The sequence below is a fragment of the Palaemon carinicauda genome, unplaced genomic scaffold, assembly GCF_036898095.1.
Source record: "Palaemon carinicauda isolate YSFRI2023 unplaced genomic scaffold, ASM3689809v2 scaffold12, whole genome shotgun sequence".
Classification (NCBI taxonomy): domain Eukaryota; kingdom Metazoa; phylum Arthropoda; class Malacostraca; order Decapoda; family Palaemonidae; genus Palaemon; species Palaemon carinicauda.
The window spans coordinates 274692-290529 of NW_027168704.1; the positions used below are offsets into that span (position 1 = coordinate 274692).

Below are 15838 nucleotides of genomic sequence, written 5' to 3' on the forward strand. Positions count from 1 at the left end.
GCCGTTACCTTCAGACACTCGGGCTTCTATCGCCCCCCCTCGCGAGGAATTAGCACAACTGGAAGATTCCTCGTAAGAACAACCATCCGCCTATCTGAGGGCTCTAAGAACGATTTGTAATATCTCAGGCCTCGGAGATTTACATCCGTCACCTCGACATACCGACGCTCCAGCCTTAGACAGACTATGTCGTCCTCAACCAAACCCTAAGACCAGAATCGAACTTCCCTGGTCTATTCACACATCTGGCCGTCTGATGAAGGTCTCACAGGCCATCTCGGGGGAAACGGATTCCTTGAAGTCTCAAGGATCAATCCCATAAACTTCTGCATTTTCCTTTTTCGAGGCAGAGGCGTTTTTACAAGGTCAGAGATGCCAACCCTTCTCCTCTGACACTGGATCCCCTCACAGCAAGGCTCATGTCTGGCTGCTCTGCAGAGAGACACTCTTCTCTCCCAGTCTCTTTCACTGCCACAGAAGCCTCGGCAATGGAAGCAGCACCAATGTCCCTTCTGGAGGCATTATCCTGGTCTGACACGTGGTCAGGTACGGTCGGTTACCTAGCTAGTCACGAAAACCTTTCAAACCAAAACTCCATGCAGTCCCTACAAGAAGTCAAGGCAGGCGGGGCCAAAACAATGGACTTCCTAACTGTTACGGCTGCAACAATGTGGGGCAACTGGATTCTCAAAAGGAGGGAATCTGTAGTCTCCAGACTTCATAGGAGCTCGGTAAGACTGAAAAGTCTGATTTGAGAAAGTCAGTTCTTCTGCAACCTCTCCTCTTTTCTAAGCAGGGGGTCTCCTCTGTCCTGGATACTTGGAGGAAAGAGACGCAGGACATCGCAATGCAAAAGGCTGTTTCCTTTCGCCCAATGCAACGGCAGCCAACTCCACAACCCAAAGCAACAATCGCAACTCCACTGCCATGCAAGACCCTCAGCCGCCCCTCTTTTACTCCCAAACCAATGGGCAGAGGAAAGTCGACTCCTCCTAAGGCTAAAGGCAGAGGGAGGAACCCTAGACAGAAATAGGATCACAGCTCCCCCTCAAGGTGCGTAGGGGGTTGCCTGCAGGGGAGTTGGAGGAGGTGGAAGGCTATGGGGGCCATGCAATGGACCATCAAGGTGCTTCGTTGGGGGTACCGCATCCCCTTCATAGACTCTCCTCCTCCTCTAACTCCTCCCCCGATCTCGTCCTCCCAGATCCCTCGGGATCCTGGGAAACAGCAAGCCCTAGCTCGAGAGATCCAGAGCATGCTTCTAAAAGACGCCATTCAAGATGTCTCCAACGCTTCCCCGGGGTTTTTCAGTCACCTTTCTAGTAGAGGAAGCCTCGGGAGGTTGGAAACCAGTAATCGATCTTTCGACCTTGAACCAGTTTGTAAAGCAAACTCCATTCAAAATGGAGACAGCTGTCTCCTTGACCCAAGCGGTGCATCCAGGAGACTTTATGGCATCTGTGGACTTAAAAGATGCATACAGTGGTACCTCTACATACGAATGTCCGAACATACAAATTTTCCAACATACGAAGTAAAATTCGACCAAATTTCTGCCTCGACATCCAAAGTGTTGCTCCAACATACGAAGTAAACATTACGCCATTGAGCGTCGAGTGCTCAGTTCTCTGTTCTTGTGTGTATCGTGTGGTTGTCCTCTGTTTGGTCTGTTATTAACAGTGCTTATTTTCTTCCTTTTCTCACATTACCTTTTTTATTTTACCTATAATCACGGTGCCTAAGAAGCTAAGTTTCAGTACAGGAAGAAGGCAATTCTTTTATTAGAATTGAAGCAAGAAATTATAGAAAAACTTGAGAGCAGTGTGCATGTGAGTGATACTGTATGGCTAAACAATATGGCCGGAATAGGCCTATGATCTCGAGGATCATCAAGCTGAAGGCAGCCATTAAAGCAAATAACCATCGAAGGGGATCACCATTATTACAAGACATCATAGCAATACCCTGGAAGAGATAGAACGCCTTTTGTTGATAGGGATAAAGGACAAAGAGATTGTTGGCAATGATCATTTGTGAGAAGGGCCAGCGTGATGAACAGAAAGAAAGAAAAAAGTGAAGCAAAGAAAACCAAGATATTATTACCAAGCTCTTTTAAATAAGACTTCTCTCTTTTTCTGTTTCTCTCTAAACATAGCATTAACATGCTCTTTAAATAAAATCTCTCTCTCTCTCTCTCTCTCTCTCTCTCTCTCTCTCTCTCTCTCTCTCTCTCTCTCTCTCTCTCTCTCTCTCGCTGTTATAGTGTTAGATACGTCTATTATTTTTTTTTCCGAGAGAGAGAGAGAGAGAGAGAGATTAAACAAAAATGTGTTTAGAGTACTTATGATTTTTAATAGCGTCAACGAGTTGAAAAACAATTAAATGTAAATAAGAAAGTAATAACAGCAAATCTGAATTCCTTTATTAACTTAAACAAATATTGATACAAACACACACACAGGTGCAAGAATTGCTACGCAGTAAGAAAGACGGTCGGGGAGGAGGTAGAGATGGTGACTGCGATAACATACCGTAACTCGTCACTGAAAGTGATGAAAATAAAAAATCAAAGAAAAAAAATTTAAAAAATATGAAATATAAAAAGAAAAAAAAAGTAAATGAGCTAAGTTAGATTAAAATTTCCGTAGGGTAAGTTACGGTATGTTATCGCAGTCACCATCTCTGCCTCTTCGTGGATCCTGTTTCCTCGTGTGTGTGTGTGTGTTTGCGCATACGCACACGAGTGTGTTTGTACAGTATCAATATTTGTTTTAGTTAATAAAGGAATTCAGATTCGCTGATATTGTTTTTTTAGTTACATTTAACTGTCTTTCAACTCGTTAACACTGTTAAAAATCATATGTACACAACACATTTTTGTTTAATCTCTCATTTTTGTTTAATCTCTCATTTTTGTTTAATCTCTCATTTTTGTTTAATCTCTCACTCACTCTCTCTCTCTCTCTCTCTCTCTCTCTCTCTCTCTCTCTCTCTCTCTCTCTCTCTCTCTCTCTCAGAAAAAATTAATAGACGTCTCTAACACTAACAGTGAAGAAGAACAAGAGAGAGAGAGAGAGATAGAGTATTTATTTAAATAACATGTTAACACCATATCTACCTTCTCCCCGATCGTCCGTCTCCTCGTGGCGTAGCAAATCCTACACCTGCGTTGGCCTGTCTCTAAGGTAAAGTGGCAATAAAACACATTTTTTATTTAATATTTTTTTATAATTATCTTTTTTACATGCTTCTTTCATATTATGCAGTTATGTTATTGTTATGTGTAATTATGTGTAGCTATTTATTAAGGATTTATTATGGGTTTTTAGGCTGAGGAACGAATTAAATGAATTACCATGTATTCTTATGGGAAAATTCATTTCTACATCCGAACATTTTCTACATCCGAAGTCGGTTGTGGAACAAATTAAATTCGTACGTAGAGGTACCACTGTATTTCCAAGAGCCGATCCATCGCACATCTCGGAAATTTCTGCGCTTTCTGGTTCAGGGTTGAATCTTCGAATTCAAGGTCCTGTGCTTCAGCCTCTCGACCGCCCCACAGGTTTTTACGAAGATTTTCGAACTCGTATCTTCGTGGACTCCCAAGCACGGAATTCATTTGCTAAGATACCTGCAAGTTTGGCTACTCCTAGCCTCATCCAGGGAACTAGCTCTGGATCATCTGAGAAGACTTCTGAGCCTTTGCTAGGACCTGGGGATCCTTGTAAACTCAGAGAAGTCTTGCTTGACTCCAACCCAAGTCTTAAACTATCTGGGTATGTCCATCAACACCCAGGTAGGGAGAGTGTTTCCGTCGGAAGACAGGCTGCGGAGACTGGACCAGTCCATCGCCAATCTCCTGTCTCCACTTCCGCCTTCAGCCAAGTCGTGGTAGTGTCTTCTGGGTCATCATTCCTCCCTGGAAAAACAAGTTCCAGGCAGAAGGTCGAGAATGAGTAGTCTCCAATGGCATCTGAAGCCTCATTGGTCTCAAAACACAGATTCCCCATTCTTGGCATTGGAGGTTCCAAATCTGGTGTTACAAGATCTTCATTGGTGGTCGACCCGAGAGAATACCCAAAAGGGCATTCCCCCTCCAAAGCCCCAGTCCGAAGTTAATACTCTTTTCGGATGCGTTGCTACGGGGATGGGGTTCACACCTAGGCCCGAAATTAGCATCAGGAGTTTGGTCTCCGGTGGAGAAGTCTCTCCACATAAAACATCTGGAATTACTAGCATCCTTGAAAGGCCTAAAATTCTTCGTAGAAGATCTACAAGGACGAAAGGTGGTTCTGATGGGTGACAACTCCACAGCCGTCTCATACATCAACAAGCAAGGGGGTACTCTGGCAAGAGACCTCTGTCTGCTAGCAGTCCAGATTTGCCAGTGGGCAGAAAGTCACAGCATTGCTCTCACAGCCAGGTTTATTCCGGGCTGGAGAAACATCGTGGCAGATCAACTGAGCAGGCATCACCAAGTGCTGAGTAGCGAATGGTCTTTGGATCCTCGAGTAACGAAGACAGTAATAGCTTTGTGGGGTTCCCCACAATAGACCTCTTTGCCACCTCTCTAAATGCGAAACTTCCCCGCTGCGGATCCCCAGTTCCAGACCACCAGGCACCGATCCAGGATGCCCTTCAACACTCCTGGGACAACCTGGATGCATATGCCTTTCCACCCTTTTGCCTGCTCAGAAGGGTGATCAATAAACTCAGGATCTCCCGGAACTGCAAACTAACGCTAATAGCTCCGGCGTGGCCAAGCAGAGAGTGGTACGCAGACCTCCTTTCCCTGCTGGTTCAAGTGCCGAGGTTTCTACCTCTAGAACCCCATCTGTTGACACAGCCACACAGTGGTATCCCCCACCGGGGGATCCACTTCCTGAAGCTTCATGCCTGGAGGCTGTCCAGTCTCTCCTCAGAAGAAGAGGCTTTTCAGGGAAGGTGTCTGAACACATGTCCAGGCACCTGCGCCAATCTTCCACAAACCTCTACCAAGCAAAATGGAGAGTGTTTGCAGCTTGGTGTAGAGGGTGAGACGTGTCTCCACTCAATCCTTCTCTTCCATTAGTGGCAGACTTTTTGGTGTACCTTAGAGAGGAGAAACTCCTATCAGTCTCGGCAGTTAAGGGCTATCGATCAGCCTTAAGCCTCATCTGTAGACTGAGAGGAGTTGACCTTTCCACCTCAGAAGATATCACCTTGTTGATTCGAGGTTTTAAGAGATCTTGCCCCCCACTGGTGATTGGACCACCACCTTGGGACGTGTCCCTGGTCTTACGTTCCTTGAAGGGACCTCCCTATGAGCCCTTAAATAGGGCCTCTGACTACTTCCTAACCCTTAAGACCGTCTTCCTTGTAGCTCTGGCCTCGGCAAAAAGGGTTGGTGAACTTCATGGTCTATCCTACGAAGTCACCCATTCTAGAGGATGGGGGTAAGTCTCGCTCAACTTCATGCCAGGCTTAGTGGCCAAAACTCAGAATCCTTCATCAGCCGATGAGAGGTTAAGAGAATTTCAATTTTCCAGCCTCAATAAGGTAACACAGGATACTGACCAATTGCTACTGTGCCCAGTCAGGGCACTAAGGAAATACCTGAAGTGCACCAGACCTTTCAGACCACGCCTCGGTCATCTCTTCCTCAGTACCGATAAGGTAAAGAAGAGAATCTCTCGCAATATCATCTCTTTCTGGCTCAAGAAAGTTATTGCGAGAGCCATTTGCGGAGACCCAGAGGCAGCTCAACCCAAAGCCCATCAAGTTAGGGGAGTGGCTGCCTCTTTGGCATTTAAGAAGAATTTTTCAGTCTCCCAAGTCTTAAGAGCTGGAGACTGGAAGCGCCAATCTACATTTACCTCTCACTACTTAACCGATGTGACACATAGGTCTCTTAAACACTTTTTCTATAGGGCCTATTGTGGCAGGGCAACAGGTGTTGTAACTATCTTTGCGCCCTTTCAGGGGACAGTAGCCATTGGTCGAGGATTCTGCGTTGCACTAGGTTTTAGGAGAACATCCATCTATCTTCTGCTCCTTTCTTCTTCCTCCCATCTGGGTATCCTAGTCTGTAACCAGTTTCAGCTGGACTGACCAATGGAGATAAGGTATGAAACTCATCTGACTCCTTTCACAAGGTATAAGTTATACTCGTAGTCATGAGGATTCCCCTTTTCAAGGTCTGGAGTTTCCTATGTATGATAGGGTCCAAGTCATTGTTCCCGACCCTCTTCATACTGAAACATTTGTTTCCACGTAATTACAAACCTTCAGTCGTACTAAGATTTTTGGGGATCTACAGAGAAAAGTTAATGGGAGATTTGTTCATCAATAGAGTCTAGTCTGAGGACTATCTTCCCTAGGAATAGGGAACCCTTCGTCCACCCTGGCCTCAAGACTAGGTCTCCTATAGTAAAGAATGAGGGTTTGTATTTAGTGTAGGAACAAATGACAAACTTATAACAAAGTTTGTATTTTTCCTAACATACAAACCCGAATTCTTTACTCAAATCTTCCCTCCGTCACCGCCCCCTAATATAGTCCTAGCTAGAATCCAATTGAAGGTATTTAGTAGCCACCGGCCGGCAGTCCCCCACCCCTAACAGGTGGATAACTACTGGCCCGGTCGTTAACGACCTTGTTAAGGTTTTTCTGTGGTATTTTCCAGCTCGCGCTAGAATATCTCCTATAGTAAAGAATTCGGGTTTGTATGTTAGGAAAAATACAAACTTTGTTTTAAGTTTGTCATATTTATTACTATTAAAAGCCAAGATGTAAAAGCAAATTGCTACCAGCCCAAGGGACCAAATAGTTGACAGCCTGGTGCAGTAAAGAAATGGGAATGTAAAGAATAAACTATATAAGAGAAATGAAAAATGAGATTATTTTAAGATAGATAACAATGTTGAATAAATTAGCATTATAAAAACTAGGAAAGGAAACATCGTCAACAGAAAAAACATTTTTACTAAGTTTGAACTTGTAAATATCCGCTGATTCAGTTTCAGGGGCAGTAGTTTATTGGCTTGGTCACAGCCTAAATAAAGCTTAGAGAATAATATACAGCATTAAGCCTTTTGAAAGAATGTTGGTGACATTGTCTCTTTTTATAGGTAAGACTGGATGATTCTACCTGCTTCTTGAACTTTAGTGAATTTATAAATGTTAGCGGGAAGGAAGAATTAAAAGCCAGTCTACTTGTATTGGAATATGAAGTCATGTAATTATTTAGAAGTACTATTGTATGGAGATAGCTTTTTTTTGGTTTGTTGAATATAAGTATAGTAATAAGGTAGAAAAGTATCATTATTTTTAAGATTTTTGTGATTTTGTTGATGTAATCTATTTTATGGTCTTAGTGATTAGTTTAGGTTTTATAATTTTCCATTGGATTGTCCTTGTGAGGAGAATCTTGATTAAAATATCTAAATATTTGGTTTCTCTTTCATTTCCACAAATGCTCTTCTCAAACATTTCAATCTGCATTTGTCTCTCTGGAGAGACAGTGTCTCGTCAAATGATTTTACAGCATTCTTAGTACAGTTCTGTATTCAGGTTTCACAAGAATGAAGTTAAGATTTAAAGATATTTTGCTGAGTAATATTCCAAGTCCTAGGGCTGGGTCTTGTGGGTAAAATCCATAATCCAATTTATTTAAGAATAAATTCTACAGGTTTCAGTATTAATGTGAGTTTACAAAATTGAATATCTGATGTTATTAATTAAGTTTACAGTATATTGATTGTATTTGTGGTATAGAGCAGTAATCATGTCCAGAGGCTGTCATGGTTTGTTTTTGGAAATTCAATTTGTTTGGGCTCATAGCTCACCCTAATGTTAACTGTACTAAGTGAAATCATTTGGGTTTAATTTTGGGTGAAGTTTGTTTTTGGTGTTTGCATATGAAAAATAGAATACTGAGGGATAAAAAGAAATATATTTTATGTAACTTTTAAGAAATATTTCTTTGTTCCGTCACTTTATACAAACCTTCGCTATTTATAGGGATATTACTTTTGGCGAGGCTGGAAAATGAGCCATAAGACTTTTAGCAAGGGTTAACTACCCATTCCGTTAGTTAGTTGGGATAGGGTGGTGTTGCTTTGCTACCGCTCCCTCTCACACACCAGTGATTTAGGTCACTTTGGTTTAGGCTCGTTGTTGTTCTTTATCCTCACCAGTTATATTTTGGACTGCCATTAATGGTTTTTTTCTTGTTCTTTCTCTTTAATAGTATGTGTTTGTGTTGACTTTTGCCATCATGCGTACCTGCCCTGGACTTGAAGGCTGGCCCTGCGGTACCATCATGTCGGCCGTGGACACCGACCACCACACCCTTTGTCCTAACTGCAGATGTCAACGGTGTGATTGTGGTAATAAGTGTAATGTGTATCGGGAGTGGTCTGCCTACCAGTGGGAAAGGTTTGGGCGACGGCGGAAGAAGAGGTCAAAGCGGGATAATTCTCCTTTCAAGATTCCTTTGAAGGGAAAAAACACAAGACCTTTCTTTCTGCCTCCTGACTCCTACTCATTCGGCCTCTTCCGAGAGACTGTGGAGCAGTAGCGTAGACCCTTCAATTTGTGACCAACCCTTGTCCTTGAGAGATGGTGTTGTTTCCCCTAGCGAAGCGGCCCCACTTCTCCCCCCGGGTGAGTCCTTGTCTATGTCTTTTGTTACAGGTGTGGTCATCCTTGCTGCAACTCATCATTCGCGTTGCGAGTGTGCAGCCGTCGTTGACTTCGTAGGCGGATCCTCTAATTCCTGTCGACTTTTGGTGTCAGAGGCATCTTCTGTCGCCGCTGCCGATGCATCTGCCCCTCCAGACTCTCCGGCTGTTGCTAACGACTACGTTTACCCTGTTCTGTTCATCCTTTGAGGGGGAAACTAAGTCCATCGTCTGTCTCCTGTGAGTGGTTCTTCCCCTCGGAGGAGTTCTCTCATAGAGACTCCTCTTCGGAGGACTGCTGCTCTAGGTGTGCTTACTGATCCTACGTCTCAGAGCTCGCCCTCCGCTACACCTGAAAGGATGTCCTTGACCATCGGTGAAAAGGCGCCGCTTCAGCTCTTTAGTCATGTCTTTGCAGCCTTCCCCTGCAGAGGAGCCTCCGCTATAGTCGTCCTGTGGCCCTTAACCTTCGCCCATTCCTGGTCATTACCCTGATGTTGCTGCCGCTAGTCCTTGGCCATCGACTCTTCTGTGGATCGTTTGCAATTCCTATTAGTGGATGTTCGCCCTTCCAAAGGGCACATCCTAGGTCCAGTTCGACCTTTCTGCCAACCTGCCGTCATCCTTCCTGTCTCCTGTACATTATCCGGATGCTCCTCCGAAGCGTTCAGCTGCGCACGCCAACACACTCCAGCTCCCCAGCACCCTGCAGTGCACCTATGCTCTCCAACAGCATGTCTTGGCGGTAAAAGGCTATCGCTCAGCCTCAAGCCTCGCATTAAGACTGAATGGAATGGACCTTTCTTCATCGCTAGAACTTTCCTCACTCATACGAAGTTAGGAACTTACCTGTCCTCAGTCTGAAGTGAGACCTCCCCCGTGGAACGTGGTTCGAGTTCTCAGGTCTCTAAAGAGACCTCTCTATAAGCCATTATTGCCACCTAACTTGGAAGACGGTGTTCCTGCTAGCTTTGGCTTCGGCCAAGCGAGTTAATGAACTTCATGGTCTCTCATACGACATCGCCCATTCAAGGAGATGGGGGAGAGGTAACGTTCAGCTTTGTCCCTGAGTGTTTTGCTTAGACTCAGAACCCGGGAGTAACTGATCCTCGATTCGACTCCTTCCGGATTTCGAGTCTTCGTTTTGTAACAGATGACCCTGATCTCTTACTCTGCCCAGTGAGGAGTTTGAGGTTGTACCTTAAGAGAACAGTCGCAGCCTGTCCCCGTGTGCCTGCACTCTTCGCCAGCTCAGGAAGGACCAAGAGGAGGGCCACCAAGAACACCATCTCAGCATGGATTTGCAAGGTCATAGGCCATGTGCTGAATCCAGACCCTCCTCCTTCACGTCACCCCAGAGCTCATAGTGTCAGAGGCGTAGCTACGTCCCTGGCATTCAAGAGGAACTTCTCAGAAACAGGTTCTTCAGGCTGGGGTGTGGAAACATCAGAACACTTTCACAGCCGACTGCCTGCAAGATATGACCCACAGGAGGCTCGATACGTTTTCTATCGGCCCTGTGGTGGCTGCACAACAGCTGGTATAATACCTCAAGCTCCTTATTGGACTAGTAGCAGAAAGTTGAGGGCACTGTTTACTCGGTTTTAATTCTGTGTGAATAAAAAGGTTTCACTGGATCTTATTCTTTTCTTCATCGTCCCCTCTCTTGGTGAAAGCAGCATCCTGGGTTCTCTGCATACGCTGAACTCAAACCACTGCAGGTAAACCATGTTCCCTTGTGTACCTAGTATTAAGCTAATACTGTTGCATCCTCACACACTGGCGAGGTTGTATTAGGAAAGTCTTGGTTACAACAGTTTTTACCACAAAAGACTCAAAATAACTTTTATCTGGACGGTCACACTTCTAAATGTATCAACATACAGCTTGCATAGGCTGCATTGTGATCAGGGCAACACCTGCCCTGGGTGTTGGGAGTGGTCTGCCTCCCAGTGGGAGAGCTTTAGATGTAGGTGCAAGAAGTCTCAAGAGAGATTCTTTGCTTTCGGGGTCCTCATTGAAGTCAAAGAAACCTACTTCTTAATTGTCCCCCTGATCTCTTCCCGAATCTCTTACTAGATCAGTCTCCCGGTGAACTTTCAAGCAGAAGTATTGACCATTTAACACCAGGTCAACTTTGGGGTTCGAGGGACAGAACTGTGGTGATATTTTATAGGAGTGGCCATCTTTGGATATGGCTGGTCCCCTGTTGAACAAGGTGTTGTTGGAGCTTCTCCATTGAGCTTCTGAGAGTAAGTGACACTGTCTTTGTCTGAGGTGGATCTGTTTGCCGATGAGTGTTGTCCTTTGCTATCCTGGAGTTTCTGCTACCTTGCCCACAGAGGGTTCTTCCCATTTGTCTTTGCCTGCTGTGGAACTATAAGATGAGACATAATTCTTTTTTTTTTACAGTTAAGCAACCTTTTTCTTGCCAGTTATCACTAGCTGGACCATAGAGAATGATTGCATAGCATTGATTGCCATAGTGTTTATTGATTCTCTATATTTCACAGACTATAAGTGGACCCATCAGGGATAATAGGCTTGAGGCTGGATACCACATATCATGTATTATTACTATCTCATAATTTTTTTTTATCACTGTCAGTCGTTTTCCATCATAATATAATTGCCTCATATATATTGACAGATTTTCCATGGGTAGTGTTTCACATACACATCCCCAGAAACAAGTGACAATAAAGTGGCATAGAAAGAGTTCAGCAGCAGTCAAAGTTAAGGGTTGTCAATGTCCAAACCCTGCTGACTCCTTTTGTAGAAAATGAACCATAATGTTGCATGGTTCTCCTTTAAGCTTGAAGCTTTCTTAAGTCACGAGCTTGGAACTTTCTTATGTCACAAACATGAAGCTTTTTTATGTCACAAACTTTGAACTTTGTTTGAATACTTTGACCTTGACCGAAAAGGCTCTTTTTTTTTTTTGGTGTTAATTGCTAAGAAATTTGCATCATAAACCTTTATTTTATATTTTATTTTTTGGGTGTGGTGTGTCTTAAAAAAAAGAAAGGTACTTGTGTTTTTGTATTGATATAGGATTGCCCAATGAATGGGCGGCTTTTTTTTTCTTTTTCTTTTTTTTTTTAAATAATTTTTATGCCTAGTTTTTATTCAATTCTTATTCCACGCCATGAGAATGAACTTTAGTTGCTAAGTCGTCTTCCCTCCGTTCAAGTATCCCCCCAGAAGGACAAATGCCCACTTAAAAGCTTAAGAAGTCTTCATCTGTACACCTTCCCCCTCTCTCTGATTTGGGCAGCTCTTATCAAGGCAAGGGAAACCAGTCGTCTTTCCTTGGCCCTCATCGCTCCCTTCTGACCACGGAAGGACTGGTTCCCAGACCTCTTTGTGGTCTTAGTGGAGCCTCCTGTCTGATTGCTAGAGAGATCAGATCTACACAAACAACCCCACTTTAATCGTTTTCATCAGGGGCTCTACATGCTTCATCTTCATGCTTGGAGCCTGTCAGGAGGTTCTCAAGGTAAGAAGGCTTTTCGTTTAATTAGCCTCAGACATTTGAAGCTCTACACGTCGAGTTTATCAAGTCAAATGGGCAGTTTGTTTGACGCTGATACCGGATGAAAGGTCATTCTTCATCCAGACCCTCTCGGCCTAAAATTGCAGAATTCCTGGTCCATCTTCACAGAGATAGAGGGCATCTGTTGGTTTTGAGAAGGTACTGGACAACACAAAGGCAACCAGAAAGAAACAACTTACCAAGTGAGTAATGTTACTTTGCCATAATACTAGAACCAAAGCAAAGGCAGAGGGAGTGATATGAAAGAGTTGTGGTAAATGTTCGTGTCTGTGCAAGATTACTATAAAGCCTTTTGCTGTTCATAATTCCTGGGGAAGGCTGAGAGGTGCATAGCAGTATTAGCAAGACAATTTTGATGGTGACTGGAGAGGAAGTACAGCAAAGGAAATAAGACAATGGATGAACCATTTTTGTCTTTTTGAAGAGCAGGGGGAAACTATTTAAAGAATAAAACCAATAATGTCACAGGAAATACTGTGGATTATAGAATCTACAGAGGATGTGAGATTTTTAGGTGCCTGAAATGTGTAACAAGAACAGATAGAGGATAGATCAATGTCTGTGATTTGTATTTTTAGGAAAAATGCAAATTACATAACTTTATGAATTTATTTTAATTTTTAGAAAACTTCATTATTTTTATTGAGTTTTCCTCTCCTCCAACTGATTGTAGTATTTTATTATTTCAGACTTTTCATCCCAAAGGAAGGAATCATCCACCTCTTGCTGCCAAAGCTTGTAAGCTACTGAAGGTATATGCCAGAGACGTAAGACTGGAAAAGAAAGGGTCATGTTGGAAGTTTTTGTTGTACAGTATGATGTCTGAGAATATGAAGTTTAGTCTTAATTTCCTCTTTGAAGTCTATTGAAAATAATATTAAGGGGTGTTTCATCTTGTGATAGGGAGAGGAGGATGAATTCTAAACCACCTTTTGAATTTCCAATGAAAAGTAAAATTGAAGATCCACTTTCACTTGCAGTTAATCCAGAAAATAATGATATGTCTAGCAGTGATGCTCTCTTTAATAATGGTGCTCTTTTCTCGGATCCAGATATGGAAGTTGAAGTAGAGCCAGAAATATTTGATTCTAGCGAAAGCTACTTGAAAAATTCCCACGAGTACGATACATCAGTGAGTGAAAACGGTTCAGTAAGCTTTAAAGGGGACGTCGACGACGAGGAAAATGTACGGACTTGCTTAAGGACTGTTGTGAAAGAGGATAAAGGAAAAGAAAAAGGAAGACCTTCATATGTGATCAGTTGAAGAGAATTAGTACAGAAAGATGTTTTGAATCAAGAAGGGAATCAAATAAATGAGAAGCAGATAAGAAAAAGAATCTTTGGTAATGTTAATTCCAGAGCTGTAACTAGAAAGCGAAACACATGCACTGTATGTGGGAAAGCTTTTTCTGATAGACGTAAGTTTACATTACATTTAAGAGTTCACATGGGAGAGAAGCCATACAAGTGCGATGTCTGTTGCAAAGCATTTACTTCGAAACACCACCTCACTGGACATTTAATAGTTCACACGGGAGAGAAGCCATACAAGTGCGATGTCTGTAACAAGACATTTACTATGAAACACAGTCTCAATGTACATTCAAGAGTTCACACAGGAGACAAGCCATACAAGTGCGATGTCTGTATTAAAGCATTTACTACTAAACACCATTTTACTGCACATTTAAGAGTTCATACGGGAGAGAAACCATACAAGTGTGATGTCTGTAGCAAAGCATTTACTTCAAAATACAGTCTCGCTGTACATTTAAGAGTTCACACAGGAGAGAAGCCATACGAGTGCGATGTCTGTAGCAAAGCCTTTACTTCGAAACAATATCTCGGTGCACATTTAAGAAATCACATGGGAGATCTATTCCAATGTCATAAATGTGGCAAAACATATGATATAAAAGAAAAACTCAATAAACATTTAAGAACTCACATGGAAGGGAAACCCTTCAAGTGCAAGGACTGTGGTAAAGCATTTTGCTCTGAAGGTTTCCTCGAGAATCATTATAAAAGAAGCTGCTATAAAATCTGATATTTTGATCTGGAATAAAGAAGAAAAAACAGCAGATTACAGATAAAAGTTTTCACCCCTTTGCGCGATTGCCCAGGGCGTTAGCTCTCAGAGTCAACGATGTAACATGGTGCCTCTGAACCACTCAAAGCATGGAGTAGCATCCCAGGTCAGGCACTAGCCAGTTAGTTTTTTGAACTTACACCCACCTAACGGTTAGTCTCCACTGTAAAGAATGTTGGAGTTTGTATATAGTGCCGTAACAAATGACAGATTTGGGAATAATTTGCGTTTTCCCTATGTATACAATCCTAGAGCTCTTAACACATACTGATCCCGCCATCACCTTCCCCCAGGAAGTCCTGCCGCAATTGCAAAGTGACGATCAGTTACAACTGCTGGTGTGTGGAGGGTGGTTGGTCCAACTCTTGCTCTCCCTTCGCTAACTAGCATAGGGTAGTTACACCGTGCTAAATGTTTTACTGCTAGTTCCAGCCATTCCCAAATTGTATATCCACTGCAAAGAGCTCCAGGTTTGTATAGTTAAGAAAACTACAAATCATTTCCAAATTTATCATATTAGCATAATTATTACTATTAGAAGCCAGGGTGCAAAAGCAAATTGCTACTAGCCCAAGGGACCAAATAGTTGAAAGCCTAGTGCAGTAAAGAAATTGGAATGTAAAGAATAAACTATATAAGAGAAATGAAAAATGAGATTATTTTGAGATAGATAACAATGTTGAATGTATATTATTATTGTTATTATTATTACTATCCAGGCTACAACCCTAGTTGGAAAAGCAAGATGCTATAAGCCCAAGGGCTCCAACAGGGAAAAATAGCCCAGTGAGGAAAGGAAATAAGGAAATAAATAAATGAAGAGAACAAATTAACAATAAATCATTCTAAAATAAGTAACAACGTCAAAACAGACATGTCATATATAAACTATTAACAACATCAAAAACAAATATGTCATAAATAAACTATAAAAAGACTCATGTCTGCCTGGTCAACAAAAAAGCATTTGCTCCAACTTTGAACTTTTGAAGTTCTACTGATTCAACCACCCGATTAGGAAGATCATTATAAAAACCAGGAAATGAAACATCGTTAAAAAAAAAAACATTTGTACTAAGTTTGAACTTGTAAATATCTGCTGATTCAGTTGCGCGGGAATAAATTGTTGTAATCTATATTCGATATTCCTTTAACCATTTTGAATGTCTCTATTAACTATCCCCTTAGTTGTCGGATTTGTAGGTTAAATACGTTAAAACCTTCCATAATTTGTCTATATCTAAATTGCTTTGGTGTTGGAACTAGTTTGGTGACCCTAGCTTGTACTGCTTCCAGTCTACGAGTATCTATACCCATGTGAATACTTGGAGCCCAGAATTACCAAGAAGTGAGTAATTTTGTTTGTAGGTTACTATAACCTATATGCATAACTTTGCATTTCTCAAAGTTGGAAGGCCTTTGCCATTTTCTTGACCATCCTCATAACTTATATAGATCCTCTCTTAAGGCTTTTACATCCTCTTGAGTTCACAGTATTTAAGCCCACTTTAGTATCGTCGGCAAATT

General features: G+C 42.3%; 1 protein-coding gene across 6 annotated transcripts in view; it reads left to right on the forward strand.

The window, feature by feature from the left end:
- LOC137635390 (zinc finger protein 83-like) overlaps positions 1 to 15447 on the forward strand; it is a 65874-nt gene extending 50427 nt beyond the window's left edge. For 3 of the 6 annotated variants that reach the window (XM_068367867.1, XM_068367868.1, XM_068367869.1), the window contains 2 exons: positions 12912 to 12974; positions 13275 to 15447. In XM_068367867.1, coding sequence (XP_068223968.1) covers positions 13670 to 14269 — 600 coding nt within the window. In that variant the 5' untranslated portion in view covers positions 12912 to 12974; positions 13275 to 13669 and the 3' untranslated portion in view covers positions 14270 to 15447. Of the gene's footprint in view, positions 1 to 12911 lie in introns of all 6 variants that reach the window. The other 3 variants (XM_068367864.1, XM_068367865.1, XM_068367866.1) reach the window with 1 other exon arrangement.
- Positions 15448 to 15838: the final 391 nt, after the last annotated feature.